At 46.3% G+C, this 17,441-nt stretch overlaps 1 protein-coding gene across 2 annotated transcripts in view; it reads left to right on the top strand.

Moving 5' to 3' along the window:
* SYN3 (synapsin III) overlaps positions 1-17,441 on the top strand; it is a 420,649-nt gene that overhangs the window by 347,651 nt on the left and 55,557 nt on the right. For both annotated transcript variants that reach the window (XM_047066610.1, XM_047066608.1), the window contains exon 6: positions 1,301-1,363. In XM_047066610.1, the coding sequence (XP_046922566.1) occupies positions 1,301-1,363 (63 nt within the window). The remainder of the gene's footprint in view (positions 1-1,300; positions 1,364-17,441) is intronic.

Raw genomic sequence — 17,441 nt, 5'->3', positions numbered from 1 at the left:
CTGTGAAATGGTGATTCAAAAAAACATACCTCCCCTGCTTGCCTGATGGAGCCCCTGCGTGCGTAAAATAAGACGAGGCCCATCGAATGGCTCTGGGACCCACAGCGGACCCTTCCATGGCACCTACAGCCTCACCTCCAGGTCAGACTAGACTCTGGGCACCAAGAGAGAAGAGCCAGGTTCCTCCTCTCAAGGCACCCAGAGGGTCAGGATGGACAGCACTGTCAGGAGACAAGCCAGGACAGAATGACCAGCACCAGAACAGACAGCACAGAGAGTAACATGATCACCCCTGGCTGGGTTGATCCAAGTAGGGGGAGTGATATTATTACTAAATAACTAAAAGGGATGACCTTTGCCCTCAAATACCTCCAAACAGACTTCCCGACACCAAACAATCACATCTCAAGCAACATAGGAACAGAATGAAGGAGGAGATGCCTAGCCTGGGTTTGAACCTAGTGCCCTCACTTCCCAGTAGAGTGACCACGGGTATGGATAGGTGAGCACCTAATGTTTGGAGTGCCCTGTCTTCCTCTGTGTCATAAGGAGAAGCATGTATGCCTCTAATAGGTCTTGCTGAGAAGACTGGGCACCTTCCCTGGGTCAGGCAGTGTTCTTGGAACTGAGGATTCTATAGGGAGCCAACTAGACAAGTAATGTGGCTCTCTAAAGGAGATGATACAGGACAGTCACTCAGAACAGCGCCCAGCACTGTGCGGCCAGTAAATGTGTGTGCCCATGTGGGCATGACCACTATTAGTAAGACACCCGCTAGGGTGGCCTGGATAGGGACTGGGGGAGGGAATGAGTTTCCAGATACTTGAAGGTTTTTTTCAAGGATAACGTAAGGCAGAACCGTGATGGAGTAAGGAAGCTTTCATTCGCTGAGTACTTACAATGTAAAGATTTCCATGTAATAGCTTGTTTGATTCTCACAGTAACCCTATGGGATGGATACTTATCATCCCCATTTTACAGATGAGGAAACTGAGCCACAGATCCTTGCAGAGCTTGTCTGTGGTTGCACAAGTGGTAAAGCCAGGATCTGAAAGCTTCCTACCGTCTCTCCAGAATGGTGGGTGCCCCAGGCAGGCTGGCTTTAAATACTCAGAGCTTCCTTTGGAAGCCCAGTTCGCTGGCATGTAGGGTGTTTGAGCAGCAGCAGAATGACCATCTGTCAGAGCATTCTTGTGAGGATTCCTGGTAATAGCAGATGACTGAATCTTTCTCTAGAACAGGTGGTGCCCAGAGTCTTGCTTTGGGATGCTAATGAGCGATTTCCTCTGGTCTCTTACAGCTCACAGCCCCACACTTCCCTGTGGTGGTCAAGCTGGGACACGCCCACGCCGGAATGGGAAAGGTATGAGAAGCAGCTCTTAATACTCACACTAATATTCACACAGCCTCCCCAGACTACTTGTTACCCTCTTCCTCTGTCCCCCTCCAGCCCCACCTTAGCTCAGCCACCCAGAACAGTGTTAGAGGAGCCCAGGATGCAGGATGCACCCCCTCCTCCCCACCCCACCTTCCTCTGAGCTTGGAGCCTCTCTCCAGCTCGGCCTGTACCTGCTGAACCCTACCTGGATTTGCCAGCTTAATTGTTTCCTGTGATGGTGCATTTGGGGAAATGGATGTGAAGCATATTATAGACGATGATGCCTTTGTTCTGTCATCATCTCCACAGCTACTCTCTAAGCTCATGTCTTAGTCATCTCCCTGCCACTTACAGGGCTAGTACCTAGAAGGAGGCGAATATGTATGGCTCCGTGGAGGAAACCCCTGGAATCACTTAGCTTCTGCAACAGTAAATCATATATTGGACACAGTCACAGCTGACATAGCATGACAAACTATATTGGTCAGATTCTTTCAGCTGCAAGTATAGAAACTCAAAATCAAGAGGCAAAGGATAATTAATTGGTTCAAGCCACCAGGAAGTCTGGGATAGTTCTTGATAGGTTCAGGCAGAGCTGGATCCAGGAGCCCAAAGGATACCATCAGAGCTCAGTCTCCTGTATTTCTTGACCCTGTTTATCTCTGCCTAGTATTTACTTCAGGTAGTGAAGGTGGCTGTGGACGGCCTACCCTGGTCCCCAAGCTCACTGTCCCAGAGGAAAAAGGACCTTGTCTCTTTCCAGCGTCTCTGTATAAATCCCATGGAGGGACACTGGTCAGCTTTGCCTGGGTTCCTGAGCCTAACAAGTGCATGCGGAGATGTTTGCAGCCCCACTTGAACTGTGTGGATCAGGGTTCCCACAGGAAAGGGAGATGTTCTCCTAAATAAGAGGGGTGGGAATGTGGGGAAGTGTGGGGGCTACCACAGGCCACCTCTCAAGCCTCTGGCTCAAATAAATACAAATCTTGGTCTGGGTGGGCCCGGCCCAGCCATCAATAATCCTGCACCTGGTACCTTTGTTCTTTTCCACCCTATTATGTCTTCTGTGCCATCTGTTCCCACCTAAAGTCCACCTCCTTCAGGCAGCAAAGAGTGCGAAGGGCCAGATGGGTCAGGGCCTGACCCACGGCTCTGACATTGGTGTGAACTTGTACCAGTTGCCATCTGACCTCTCTTGGCCCTTCTCTGTCAAATGGCAATGATCCTAACAACCATCCTTAAAATGAGTCCTCCTTCTAAAATACTACATCTTCCAGGGCGCCTGGGTGGCTCAGTCAGTTAAGCAACTGACATCGGCTCAGGTCATGATCTCACAGTTCGTGGGTTCGGGCCCCGCGTCGGGCTCTGTGCTGACAGCTCGGAGCCTGGAGCCTGCTTCGGATTCTGTGTCTCCCTCTCTCTCTGCCCCTCCCCTACTTGTGCTCTGTCTCTCTCTCTCTCTCTCTCAAAAATTAATAAAATGTAAAAAACAATTTTTTACATATTTTTAAATAAAATAAAATACTACATCTTCCTGAAAATACACACCATGAGCGCAGGGATATTGCCTATGTGTCCACTACCATCTCCCAGGGCCCAACATGGCCCCTGGTGCCCAGTGGCCCCTCAGCTTTTTGGGCAAGTGGATAGATGAGTGACTCCCTCTTTAGACACCTGCCCTCCTGCACCCCTGCCACTGGCTAGAGCCCCTCCACTCCACTGAGACTGCCCTCACCATAGTGCTCAGTGACCCTCTGCTGCTGAGTCAGCGGGCACTGTTCTGTCCATATAAGAGCTGACCTCCCTGTATCACTTAAAGCTGCTGGCCACCCCTTCTGTCCCAAAACTCCTTCTCCAGTGGCCTCTGACCCATGCCCCTCTATCTCCAACTACCCCTCACAGTCTCCTTCATGTCGTTTTCTTGCTGCACTATCTTTAATGTGTCTGTGCCCGCAGCACACGCGATCTAAGTGCTCGTCTGCTCTCTCAGCTTCTGCGGCCACCTGTATGCCAAGTCCTCCATCCCATTTCCCAGCCAGAGCCCAAGCTCTTATATCCAGTTCCCTCCACTCCATCCCCACCTTGTCTCCCGTGGAAACCTCAGGCTCTAACTGTCCCGGCAGTGTGCTCCCTGTCCTGGTCTTTCCCCTCTTCCTCCTCCTCCTCTTCCTCCTGGGGCCGTCTCTGCAGCAGGAATTGCCAGCCCCTCTGTTGTCTCAGAACAGAAATCTTGGAGTCATCTCCCTCCTCCATTTCCAAACGTTTGTCAAGTCTTGTCATTTGCCATTGTTAAAGTTTCTCAAACCCGTCCCTTTCTTTCTGCCCACTGCCACCATCTTGGACAATTCTGGTAGAGTTAGAGACTTCCCAAGAATTAAATTTTGTTTCTAAGACTTCAAATAATCCCAGACAGGAAATACTTAAAGACACTGATTCAATGCTTGGGGGAAGGGGTGCTCTGAGAAACTCAGGCCCAAAGGGATTCCCAAAACATGGAAAGGAAGATGCATACATATCCAAGGATAAAAAGTGCCACCAGCTAGAATAAACCAGGGTTTGCAGAAGTGCTGACATCAAGGGAAAAGGGCTTTTCTCCTTCAGTTTGGAATGAGAAAACTATCGGGAAAGGCCTGGACATGCCGACTGAGCAGATGATGTCATATTCATGTCTGAGAGGGAGAAACACAAAATTGGTACCTTCTGTGGTAGTTTGACTTCTCTCAAGGAAGAAGATTGTCTTCCTGGAGACCAGCAAGGAGAACGTTCCTAAGAGGAAACTGGTAAAGAGGTTACCAATGGACTCAGTGTTGTTGGAAATCCACCTAGGTCCCCACTGACCCATCTTCAATTATATTTTGCTCCTTTGATCGTATATATTGATTAGCACCTCCTCAGTGCTGAGAGTCGGAAGATGGACAGGACCTAGTTTCTGCTGTCAAGGAACTGGGGAGACAGGCACCTCAATAGGTAAAATGTGTGTTGCGAGTCTGATAGAAGGGTGTGCAGTGAGTATGGAGATTGAAGAAGAGAGCTTAATTCCACCTAGAGGATGGAAAGGTGGAAAGAAGTCCCCTGCCTGGGGAACTGTACGTGGTTTGCTGTGCACGGAAGTATAGGGAGTTCTAACAAACAAGACAAGAGATGGACTGGTACTCTCTTACAAAGAATAGAGGCTGTCACAAGGCACAGAAATCAACAGGTAGTGAAATGCTATGCAGTCTGGGGAGCACTCAGGTAGGAGGTAATCATGGGGAGCACCCTGAATTCTTTAGAAATCAGGCCAGACCAGTGGTTCTTATGGGGGAGGGGAATCCTGGCTCCCAAGGGGCACTTTTGGTTGTCACAACTGGGAGCAGGGGCGGGGGGGGGGGGGGAATGGTACTACTGTCATCTGGCATCTACTGAGTAGAGACCAGAGATGCTGCTGAACATCCCACAACGCCTAAGACAAGCCCACAACAAAGAATTACACAACCCAAAATGTCAATAGTGTCAAGGTTGAGAAACCCTGGACAAAACTAATTTCATTTCCTTTGTTGAAAGCTTTACCAGTCCAGAAACCAGAGGAAGCAGTGGTTATTACAGAGTTCAACATGCTTCAAAGTCTGTTCCAAAGAATTATAATTATTCAGATGTTAAAGCCTATTTTGGTCAAATAGGCTTGGAAAATGCTGTGTTAAAGTAAGTTTTTAGTGTGGAACTTAAGAGTCATAAATTTGCTTATATACATTGTTGTGGTAAAAGAACATGAAAGGCGTGCTGAATTTCCCAGACGTACTTGACCCCAGAAACCTTTGACCATTTTTTGTATTGTGTCCTTTTGTTAATTTGTAAGAACTCTTTACTTACTCAGTACCTTAATCTTTCTCATACTTTGCAATTATTCTTCTCCATTTGACAGTTCCATGCCCGTTTTATTATTCAGTTTTTCAGCATTTTTTTAAGTTATTTTTTAACGTAGCCAAACGTTTCCATGTTTGGGAGGCCACATGTTATAGTGGCTAAGGGTATTGATGTGAATCTAGGTTACACACCTTGTTATGAGACCTTAGGTAGGTTACTTAGCCTCCCCCACCTTAGTTTCTTCATATGTATAATGAAGATAATAACAGTAGCAACCTTATAAACTGGTTGTGAGGATTAGGAGATGTTATGCATGTCAAGCACACAGCTCAGTGCCTTGGAACACAGTGGGACTCAATAAATTGTAGCTGTCATGAGTATTAAGAATGTTTAGGGGTGGGGCGCCTGGGTGGCGCAGTCGGTTAAGCGTCCGACTTCAGCCAGGTCACAATCTCGCGGTCCGTGAGTTCGAGCCCCGCGTCAGGCTCTGGGCCGATGGCTCGGAGCCTGGAGCCTGTTTCCGATTCTGTGTCTCCCTCTCTCTCTGCCCCTCCCCCGTTCATGCTCTGTCTCTCTCTGTCCCAAAAATAAATAAAAAACGTTGAAAAAAAATTTTTTTAAAAATTTAAAAAAGAATGTTGAGGGGTGTCTGGCTGGTTCAGTCAGTAAAGCATATAACTCTTCATCTCAGGATCATGAGTTCGAGCCCCATGTTGGGTGTAGAGATTACTTAAACATTAAAAATTAAAAAAAAAAAAAAAAAAGAATGTTCAGACCTGCTCTGGGGACCCAAAATCCAAATGAAGTCAATAAAGGAGGTAAGAGTAACCAGCATCATCTGTCAGGGACTCTATTTCATTTGGCTGTAATTTCGGTATGAGTCAGATCAGTAAGGAGTTGCCAAAGCCTCTAATCCATAAATGGACAATAAATAGATGAAAACGGGCTCACCCTCATTAGTCATTAGGGAAATGCAAACTAAAACCGCAGTAAGATGCCATTGAATGACCACCAGAATAGCTAAAGTTAAAAAGATTAATAATGCTAAGTGTTGGCAAGGACATGGGAGAATTGGAGCATACACACACAGCTACTGAAAGGGTGAATCTGTACAACTGCTTTGGAGTACGGGTTGATATCACTCACTGAGAAGTTACGTAAAAGTTCTTCTTTTAGGGATAGCCAGCTTAAATGCATGCATGTATACACCAGTGTTTACAACAGCTTGTTCATAATTGCCAAAACCCGGGCACAGCCCATGCATCCATTCATAATAGATTAGATAAATAAATTAAAGTATATTCAGACAAATAGAAAGCTACCAGCAATGAGAATGAATGAACTACAACTATATATAACAGCACGCATATATCTCACATGCTTATTTCATTGAGTGAAATAAGTCAGATACAAAAGAATGACTATTTACATCCTTCCATTTATATAAAATTCAAAAACCAGGGAAACTAAACTGTAGTGTTAAATGGGGCACATATTTAGATTTTAAATTTTTTAAGAAAATTATTACCATAAAAGAGTAGAAGTTACCTTTGTGGAGGATGAATGAGTGGTATTGGGGATGAGGCAAGAGTGGGCAAACTTCAGGGCCTTGACTTGAGTGATGGTTATGTGGATGTGTGCTTTGTGATAGCTTGTTGAACTGTTGCTTTTGTTCTGTGTATATGTGGTGTATTTCAAAGTAAAGTAAGGTTTAAACATTGTAATCCACTCTTAGGACCTATTAATGGAGACCTGATACCCAGAACAAAGGGAGAGTCCTGCACTGCCCTGGTCAGTCCATGGCCAGAAGATTGTATTGGGTTCTGGGCTGTACATCCATTCTGGATGTTTGAGAGAGCCGCTGACGAATGAGTGTGTCCTGGGAGGAAATGCACTCAGCGGTGAAGGCAAGGGGCATCTAGCCTGGAAGCACTAGAGACAGTGTCGCCAGCATCTTCAGAAATGTGGAGAATTGTCATGGGAAGATGGATGGGACCAATTCGAAACTGGGATCAAAGTTAGGAGGAAACAAACAAATGTCAACTGTGTCGATGACACAGCTTTGTGAACATTAATGAAATGGACGGTCCTTTAGGTAAGAGGTCCCAATCAATGCAGAGTCGGAGCAAGGATGAATACTTACTGGGAGGTTCCAAGAGAATTTAAACATCATGTGAGATGTTTGAAACCCCTGAAATTGAGTCAGATCTGTGTATATGTTTGTGTGCAGATATGGTATGAACTTTCTGGGTGGGAAGGGGTCCATAGTTTCTTTCAGCTTCTCACCCTTCCAAAGGTTAAAACACCTTGAGATGATTCCTACATACCTTCCAATGATGAGAATCGGTGGTTACTGTCAGAGGATTAGAAGTCAACTTCAAGGCCAACTGCCAGTATAATGTGGGGGTAAAGTTTATAGAATCTGGAATCAGGGTTTTGGGTTTGGGTCGAGATTTACCGTTTCCTAACTGTGTGTCCTTGGGGATGTGTTCAATATCTCTGTACCTCAATTTTCCCATCTCCAGTATGGGGACAATATCGCCCTCCTGGAGTTATAATGAGGATAAAATAAACCAATCAAGCCTTGGGAGGGTGCCTGATAAACACTCAGGCGATAGGAACTTTTAAAACCCACTACAAATATAAACTGTTATTCTGATTACTTAACTGCTTATCTCGGCAACATCCCCTGGAGAGGCCAAACTGACAAGCTAACTCCACCCTGGGACTTGCCTTACCCTCATTTCATAAAGTCACAGACTCCCACGGCTTGAGTCCTGACACCTCATCCAGAAGATACAAATGTGGGGCCCCAAAGAGGAGAAGCCTCTTGCTCAAGGCCACACAGTGAGAGAGCATCCCCAAGAACAGAACAGGAAGGGGAAAGAAAGACCTTTGAGATTCTTTGAGCCTGTTCCTTATCTTTAGAGGTAAGAACAGTAATAACAACAGTAACCTAATAACCACAGTAATGATAAAAGCTAATGCTTTATAGAGTTTACTCTGTGCAGGCACTGTTCTAAGTGCTTCTTATATATTCACTTATTGACTGTAGTCTTTAAAACTACCCTATGAGGTAGGTACAGTTGGTATCCCCACTTTACAGATGAGGAAACTGAGGCATGGGAAGTAAGTGGTGGAGTTGGGGTACAAGCCCAGTCTGGTTCTAGCACCTGAGTTCACAGAGGTGAAGGACATTGACAAGGTCATAGGCTAATAAGCCCAGATATTCTAACACTTCCCCAGTGTATACAGAGTTTGCTGTCCTTCTCATTCTGGAGTGGGGAGTGACAGGGTTGAGGTGTCCCTGCATCTATCTGGTCTGGAGGATCGAGGTGGCAGCTCCTAAACTTGAGGCTCCCAGAAGCCAGGCGGCTTGCACACCCCTCTTGGCTACGGCTGCTACTGTCTGCAGCTCTGAACAACCAGGACTCTGGTATCATCTCTTGGGCTGACTCACTCAGTAAGCTTCCCCCAGTACCATCCACTTTTCAAGTAGGAGTAGTGGGCCAATAACACTGTCCGGAGAAGGAGGCTAGAAAATGAGCAAATGGACAAATGGAACCCAGGGGAACAGTTAAGAAACCAGAAGGTTCCCCAGCACCTGGGAGACTGCCAGAGAGCTCAGGAGAAGCCAAAGTGGGTGTGAGCAGGGGAAGGGAGCCAGCCAGCAAGGTGTTCCAGGGAAGGAGTGTTCAAGGTCCCTGCCTGACTATGAAGGGGGACAGGGAGGGACCCTCACCCACTGCACTGTCCTCTCTGTCAACTCCCACCTCCCCCATGTCCTCTCTTACCTACCCTGCCACTCCCTTGAGACAGCCACTGGCTTCATTTATTCTCTGCTACTCTTGAGCAAAATGGGCCCTTAGCAGAGGGTCTGTCAGTCCTTTACACATGAATAAAAATCTCAAGCACTGAGCTCCTTCTCACAGCCTCCGGCATGAGGTTGTCCTCTCGACAAGCACAATATATACCGCCATTCTCATTATTCATGCATTCCATGTGTACAAATTCACCCACTCCCTAAAATTTATTTGTAATCCCAAAATCAGTTATCATGGCACTTTCATGGTCATTCACAGACATGTGCAGAGCAGCAAATAATGAGCTCAAACAAGGCAACACTCTGCCTTATTTCAGTTCTGGTACTGTACACAAATGTCCTCTTCTCCATCTATTTGGAGCCACGCTTACACATTCTTACACTTTTTCATAGTGATTTCATTGTTTAAAATACCTCCCCCCCACACACACACAAGTGTAGGGCTGAAGTGCTGTCTAGTGCAAGAAGTCCTAAGTTCAAGAAAGCTGTGATGATTCTTATTGGGGGAAAAGAAAAAGTATGTGTTAGGTAAGTTTTGTTCAGGCACGAGTTATAATGCTGTTGGCTACTAGCTCAGTGTTAATAAATCCACAATATATGTTAAATAAGATGGTTTTAAACAGAAACACACATAAAACAAGGCTATGTATTGATCAGTTGATGAAAAGGCTTGTGACCAGAGGCTTTCAGGAACCCTGTATGTCCCCTAGGAGCGATAGTTCAGTATTCACTAAATCAGTATTTGCTGCAATGTTATAGAACATAACTACCACAAATAATGAGGTTCAACTCTGCGTGCCCGTGTGTGTGTGTGTGTGTGTGTGTGTGTGCGCGCACATAGTATTTGTACATACGTGTGTGTATCACACACACATACATATATATTCTGTAGAGTCCTAAAGGTCTCTTTCTTCTTTTGGATGCCAAAATGCCAAGATTCTGAGCACAAACAGAAGCAAACTAAAACAGCCATTTTATGACTCTGTCTACCCTGACGTTTGTCATGTTGAAGGCAAAGTCACCTGGGTTATCAACTCATTTTTCTCATGAGGGCTTAAGGCTTAGATCTCTACTGGTGGCATTTCCCCTGCCAATTCCCACATCCCTGAATTGCTCTTAGTTGGCCTGGGTCCTCCAGTCAGCCCGCATTTCTGAGGCCAGCAGCATCCACCTGGGCAAGTTGTTGAAACACATAAGTGCTGTGTGTCAAATACGTGAAATAGTCCTGATTTTCCTCACCCCATCACTTGGAAGAGCTAGTGAGTAAAAGCATTAAAAAGTAAGAAGCCTCATATAAACATGAGATGGGAAGGTACGCAAGGGAGAGTATGGGCTTTGAACTTGGACTCCCTTGGGTTCTCATCTTGACTCTGCCATTTGCCAGCATTGTGACCTTGATCAGATTATGCGATTTCTCTGGGATCACTCATAACTGACTAGGCGTGAGGATGGACAAGGACGAGAGAGGGGGTATTAACAATTCCAAGTGCCCCTGAGCCAAGTTATGTGCCTTTAACATCTCCTCTGATCCCCAGAGGCACCCTGAGAAGTATTTCTGATCCCAGCTTTGCAGAGTTTCCAAGAGTTGTTTTGCCCAAGGTCACTGTTAAGTGGTGAAAGCAGGATTCGAATCAAGGTCAGCAGGCCCTTCAGCCCTTTCCTCCAGGCTGCCTGGGACAGTTGGGAACACGCTGGTGGAATCATCTCTTCCCTTTGATAAGGCGACCCGCCAACTTAATTGGAGAGTTGATTTATAAAGAATTTCACAGGGCTCCACCCAAAAAACATGTCAGTACCTTGGAGACCAGCACTGACCTTTTCATATGAACTGCTCTTGTCTGGTGGACTGATCTCACCCCAGGCCCAAAGCCAAGACCAAGGACACTGATGCAAGACAATGAGAAGGAGAAAAAGAAAACTATTACTATTACCAGGACTGTGTTTTAAAGACAGCGTGCACCCCTACCACCTACAAGACCCATTTTGTCAAGAGGGACAAAGGCCCAGGAACAGATTCATCTGGAAAGAATCAATTATCTGTTCTCGTATGCACTCACCATACAACTCCTCCATGAAAAAGCAGAATATTTTTGGACTGGCAAACACTGAGAAGCAGTAAGATTTCTTTTTTTTTCTCTTCTCTGTTTTCCTGGTCCATTGACCATTGTCCATTGACCCATCTTGATATTGTATGTAACAAAGATCAGAGAAGTCATCACCTGAGGAGCCCCTCAGAAAGAGGAGGGCGCACATGCTGCCTGTTGAGGTGGGGAATGCTCTGTATAATTTACCACAGTCTGATTACTTGCTCCTTACTTTTCCCCCAGCATCAGACGGTCACATACAATTTATAAAATACATCCACAATGGAGGCCTGTTCAGGCTCCAGCAGTCCTTTGAGGTGGATAATGCTACCATGATACCCATTTTTCAGATGAGACAAGCAGAGATCAAGGAGGCAAAATTGTTTGCACAAGGTCGCACCCAGCATGCTGCGAAGGCTGCATATTCTTTCCACTGTTCCTGGCACCCAGGCCAAGAGGACACTGCCTCCAGACAGTTCCACTGGGAGAACAGCCTACGCATCCACTGAGGCCTCCCTCAGCCAAAATGTGCAGGTGCAACCTATTCTTAGTATCGCAGGCAAGACAAGCAATGTCTTGAGGCAAGCGGAGGCTGCCTACCTCCCTGAAGCTGTGGCACAGGGCAGTCTCCCACCCAGCTTCCTGGAGGTGAAACCAGCCACACCTCTGCCTTCTTGGAAGTAGGTCCGTTTAGGGGCAGCCGGCATTGCTGCTGACAGGTGGCAATAGCAGGGCTGTTTGTGAGGGAAAGCAAGCGAAGGGTGTAAACAGTGAGCTTAGTACATTTTGGAGTGTGCACCTGTGTGTGTGTGTGTGCGTGTGTGTGTGTGTGTGTGTGTGTGTGTGTGTGTGTGTGTTTGGGGCAGAGTGAGCAGGCATCTTAAACACAATTTTCAGCAGTCTCTGACAGCCTGCAGACAAATGAGATGCTATTGGCAGACCGTATCCTCTTACCTCAACTCCTGGCCTCCAGTTCCAAGAAACCTTCACACCAACACCCCATATTCCAGGATCAAGGCCAGAAGATGCTACTAAGGAGGCAGCGTGGTGGGACTGTGAATGCTCTTCATGCCTTTTCGTGTCGTGATACTTGTAGGAAATGATTGTCGTTAGAGGAATCAGTGGAGTCAAGAGCAGAGGCTGCTGGCAACTGAGGAAAAGGGCCGAGGGGTTCCTGCCACCCTAAGGGACAAGGGAGCAGAAGCGAGAGCACCTGTCCAGATGCTCTGGCTGATAGGCCAAGTGAGTGTAGCCCTGAAGTCAGGCCTGAGCTCCTCAACAGCCCAGCTACTCACAGTGGACTCTCTGGAAGGACTGGCAGCTTCAGCATCACTTGGGAGCCCCTTAAAAACAGAACACAGGCCTGTCCTCAGACCTGCTGAATCAGATGCAGCATTTTAACAAGATGCTCAGTGGTCAGTGCAGCTCTGTATACCCAGAGGATGCAAACTCTGATGCCCACTGGCAGTCACCAGAATGAGTCAAGAGCCCAGCTGGGGACTGTAATGACCCAGAAAGGCCAGGCCAACCTGCATGAGCAATCACAATTCAGCCCCAGCGGGAAAGCCCTGAGATACCATGCAGCCAGGGCAACCTGATCATCTGATTCTAATTCTCTGGGTCTCTGATATGAATTCCTTTGATTTTAAAATATTGGCAAGTAATTTTCAAATATTTGAAACACCATGTAGGCCAAATAAAACTTATCAGTTGGCCACTGAACACCGTGGGGCACCAGTTGGGTGCCTCCAACTTCCGATGGTGAGTGGGCTCTTGCCCTCTCTTCACTGGGGGCCATGGAGCCTAATAGTTAAGGCCACAGGTTATGCAGTGGACCCAGAAGTTCATCCCAGTTCAGCCTAGGTATATAACTTTGGTTGAACACTTCACTTGGAGTCTTTGATTTCTTTTCTGTAAAATGACCTTAATATATATCTCCCTAGTGGGTGAGGGATTCCCCTGCTGACTGCTTGAGATAAAGCACTTGTAAAATTTGTAGATACTTGGGGCGCCTGGGTGGCTCAGTCTGTTAAGCATCTGACTCTTGATTTCAGCTCAGGTCATGATCTCACAGTTGTGAGATCGAGTCCTATGTCGGGCTCTGAGTCAGGCTCTGCATCAGGCTCTGTGCTGGGCAGAGAGCCCACTTAATATTCTCTCTCCCCCTCTCCCTCACTTGCACTTTCTCTCTCTCTTTCTCTCTCTCTCAAGAAAAAAAAAATATGCATAGATACTTAAGATATCGATTCACTTCCACTAGCACCTAAATGCTTCCTACATTTCCAGCTGCTTACAGATCACTTAGGGACCTTACTAAAATGCAGATTCTGATTCACTAGGCTTGGGTGGGGCCTGTCCGGGAGTCTAACAAGCTCCCAGGTGATACCAGTGCTGCTAGTCTGTGTCAACTAGTCAAGCTAGTCAGGGCTCAGCAAACTTTTTCCATACAGAGCCAGATGGTAAATATTTTAGGCTTTCAGGCCATATGGTCCGTTGTGACTACTCCCCTCTGCGCTTGTAGTACGAAACCGGCCCTAAACAATACGGAAATGAATGAGCATGGCCGTGCTCCAATCCAACTTTATTTATGGACACTGAAATTTCAATTTTATGTCATTTTCACGTGTCATAGAATATCATACTTCTTTTGATTTTTTTCCTCAACCACTTAAAAACTGTCCTATATTCGGGGGCCGCACAAAAAATTGGCAGTAGCCCTCAGGCTGTGGTTTGCAGGCTCCTGTTCCAGGTCCTCTTAAAATCTGAACCAAATCAGCTTCCCCTGCTGGATTATAAACTTGCCAGGTGCACCCACGGACTCCACCTCCCCTCCCGGCCGAGGCCGAAGCCCTGGACAGCGGCAAGTCCCTGCCTTCACCCTGTGCAATGCACGAGAGCCTGGGAAGCTGAGGTGTGCCCTTCAGAGCTGACACTTGTCAGTTGCCTCCCTTCCCTTCCACTCAATCTCACGGTCACACTGTTACTTTATAAACATGCAGGCCAAAGAATCAGTGACCTGGGAACTCGAGAACAACAGAAGGAGTTTTGATTTATTACGGGGAAGAGTAAAGGAAAGGGACCAGCCAACTGATAAGCAGAATAATTAGGCAGTTGCCTAAACAGCCCATCACTTGTTCTCATCACTTCCCACCACTCCTTCTGACCCCTGGCAACACATGACCCAAGCCAGCTGGGGCGAGGACATCCTTTGGGCCCTGGGTCTCAGCCTTCAGAAGGATTGGAGGAGGGGCAGAGGCTTTCAAAAACTTGAGGCCAAGGGCTCTTGTATTCATTCAACAAATGCTAATGGATTTGGTACTCAGCCATTCTGAGTTGGGGACTCCATAAATGTTTATTGAATATTCTGGCAAATATTTACGAACGTGTGTTATGTGCAAAGAGTGGGCTAGATTCTGGGATGAACGACTCTTGGTTAAGATCCAGAGATGAAACTAAAATAACCTTGTATGTTAACTACACTGGGATTAAATTTTTTTAATAAAATAAATAAAAATCTTAAAACAAATAAATTTTTTAAAAAGACCCTGGGGTGTGGGGCACTTGGTTAGCTCAGTCGGTTAAGTGTCTGACTCTTGGTTTTGGCTTAGGTCATGAACTCACGGCTTGTGAGTTCAAGCCCCACATCGGACTTCATGCTGATGGTGCAGAGCCTGCTTGGGATTCTCTCTCTCTCCCTCTCTCTGCTCCTCCCCTGCTCTCTCTCTTTCTTTCTCAAAATGAAATGAATAAACTTAAAAAAAAAAAAAAAAGACCCAAGATGAAAAAGACTTGGCTTCTGAATGTAGGGAATTTATACACAAAACACATAGGCTCACACTAGACTACAGTCTAATGCAGGGCTTGGCAAACTACCACCCACAAGCCAAACCCAACCCCTGACCTGGTCTTTTCAATAAAGTTTTATTGGAACATAGCCCTGCCTACTTGTGTACATATTGTCTATGGCTGCTTTCATACTACAACATCAGAGTTGAATAGTTTTTATGGTCTGCAAAGCCTAAAATATTTCCCATTGTACTCTTCATAGAAAATGTTTGCCAATTCCTGGTCTAATGCAATGCTTTTCCAAAAATTTGTATAGCAAAACATAGTAAGTAGTAGATTTTGTCTTGCCTACTGATTCCCAGATATTAAACATATATTGCAATAAATTTGAAAGAATAAAACTTGCTCTATGTGCAAGGCATTCTGATACATATTGTTCCAGTCTATTTCATTTTTTAATTTTTTTTTTGAGAGAGTGTGAGCAGGGAAGGGGCAGAGAGAGAGGGGACAGAGTATCCAAAGCGGGCTCTGTGCTGACAGCAGTGAGCCCAATGTGGGGCTCAAACTCACACACTGTGAGATCATGACCTGAGCCGGAGTTGGACACTCAACTGATTGAGACTCCCAGGTGCACCCCATTTCATTTTTTAAAATGTTGTTTGTGACCCATTAAATTCATAACCCATTTCAACCCACAGTTTGACAAGCCCTCAGTCACTGGAAAGCTCAGCATGTTTATTCATTCATTTATTCAAGAAACATTTATTGAGTGCTTTCTACATGCCTAGGACTATTCTGGACACTGGAGATGCAGTAATGAACATCCCAAAGTCCCTGTCCTCATGAAGCTTACATCCTATGGTGGGAGGCAGACAATAAAAGAAGAAACAAAACTAAGACACATCAGGTGATGAGAAGGACTCTGAAGACAAAAGAAACAAGATGAGCATGATGGTGGTATTATTAGAGAAGCCTTTCTGTGAGTTGACATGTAGAGGAAGGAAAGAATGAGCTATGTGGATGTATGAGAGAAGAGCATAACAGCAAGAGAAGAGCACGTGCAAAAGCCCTGAGGCAGGGCCTCTGTGTAGTCCAAGAATGGGCAGAGGGCTAATGGGGCTGGAGTGAGTGCTTGAGGTGACAAGTGACAGGAAATAAGTCCAGAGAATTGGGGAGAGGTGGTGGAAGGTCATGTAGACAGCTGACTACAATCCAAGCTGAATGAAGTAAACCCTACAGCAGAAATACCAGCCAAGTGCTAAGGAGGGAGTCCAGATAAAACTGAACAATGATGTAGGGGGAAATTTCATTGATCTACTCATTTGTCCTAAAAACCAGGCGTGTGTAGGCACTGTGCTGAGGCAACAAATAAACATGGACCCCCTTCAGGAATCTCCCTTTCTGATAGAGATGACAGCCAGCTGATGAATAATTAAGTTGTGATTGAGGGAAATGTCAGTGGGAGTGGGAGCACCTTCATGGGGTACCAAGAAAACTTCCATGAGGCAGGAGCTATGTTGTGTCTCAAACAATAAGGACACATACAGCAGGTGGATAAGGCTGAGAAACGCACACATTCCAGGCAGCAGGACCCACACACACAAAGGTGTGATGCCCAGGAAAGCATCACAAGCTGCCAGGTATGGTGGGGACAGTGGTCGCCAGGCTTAACAGTGCCTTGGAAGCACCCAGGAAGCTCTGAAATTATACCCTTGCTTGGGGCCCACTCCCAGAGACTCTGCCATGATTGGCTGGCATAGGGCCCAGGCACTGGCAATTTTTGATCCCAGGTGATGCTAATGCAAAGGCCAGTATTCCAGAGCTCTGGGCTGGAAGAGTAGGTGAGGCTGGGGAGGAGATAGGGCCAGACCCTAGATGTACTTTCTGCTGCACTCTAGAATTTGCACTTTATCTTCCAGCTGAAAGCGTGCACCACTGGTGGGCTGTAAGCAGACAATGGGCATGTTTGGATTTGTAAGGCAGCAGTGTGAGACCAGAGAGGAGTGGGGGTGAAGAGGGGGAGATCAGTGCCCCTGGGATCCATTAGGAATAAACTGTAGCAGGTGCAGAGAAGAAATTAGGGGCTGAACCCAGGCGGGAACTGAGGCAGTGAGGCATGAAATACGGATGTAGGCAAGAGAAATGGGAAAGCAGATTTGGAAGAATGTCCAGAGAGTGGATGCTGGGCCGGAGAGGATAATGGAGAATATGATGATTCCATCCACTGAAATGCAAATTCGGGAAGGATGAGCTCAGTTTTCAACATTTTGAGTTGGAGGTACCTATGGAAAAGAATAAGGGTAAGAATGGCCTCACACCATTCATTGAGCCCTCACGAGTGCCAGGCCCTGTGTTTTATTTGCATGTCTTGTGTGATTATCACGACAGCTCCATGAGGTGGGCAGTCTGATTATCTTCATTTTGCAGGAGGGAAGACTGAAGCCCAGAAAAGCTAAGTCAGTGGGAAGGTGATGCTGTCTGTGATTGTACGCACATTCCACTCCACACTGAGCTGAGCACACACTGA

This window comes from Lynx rufus, unplaced genomic scaffold (assembly GCF_022079265.1).
Source record: "Lynx rufus isolate CCGP_SWC_20201006 ecotype Redwood Valley unplaced genomic scaffold, mLynRuf1.p SCAF_7, whole genome shotgun sequence".
NCBI lineage: Eukaryota > Metazoa > Chordata > Mammalia > Carnivora > Felidae > Lynx > Lynx rufus.
The sequence above is the reverse complement of the archived record's forward strand: the minus strand, read 5'-3'. Positions and strand labels throughout refer to the sequence as shown.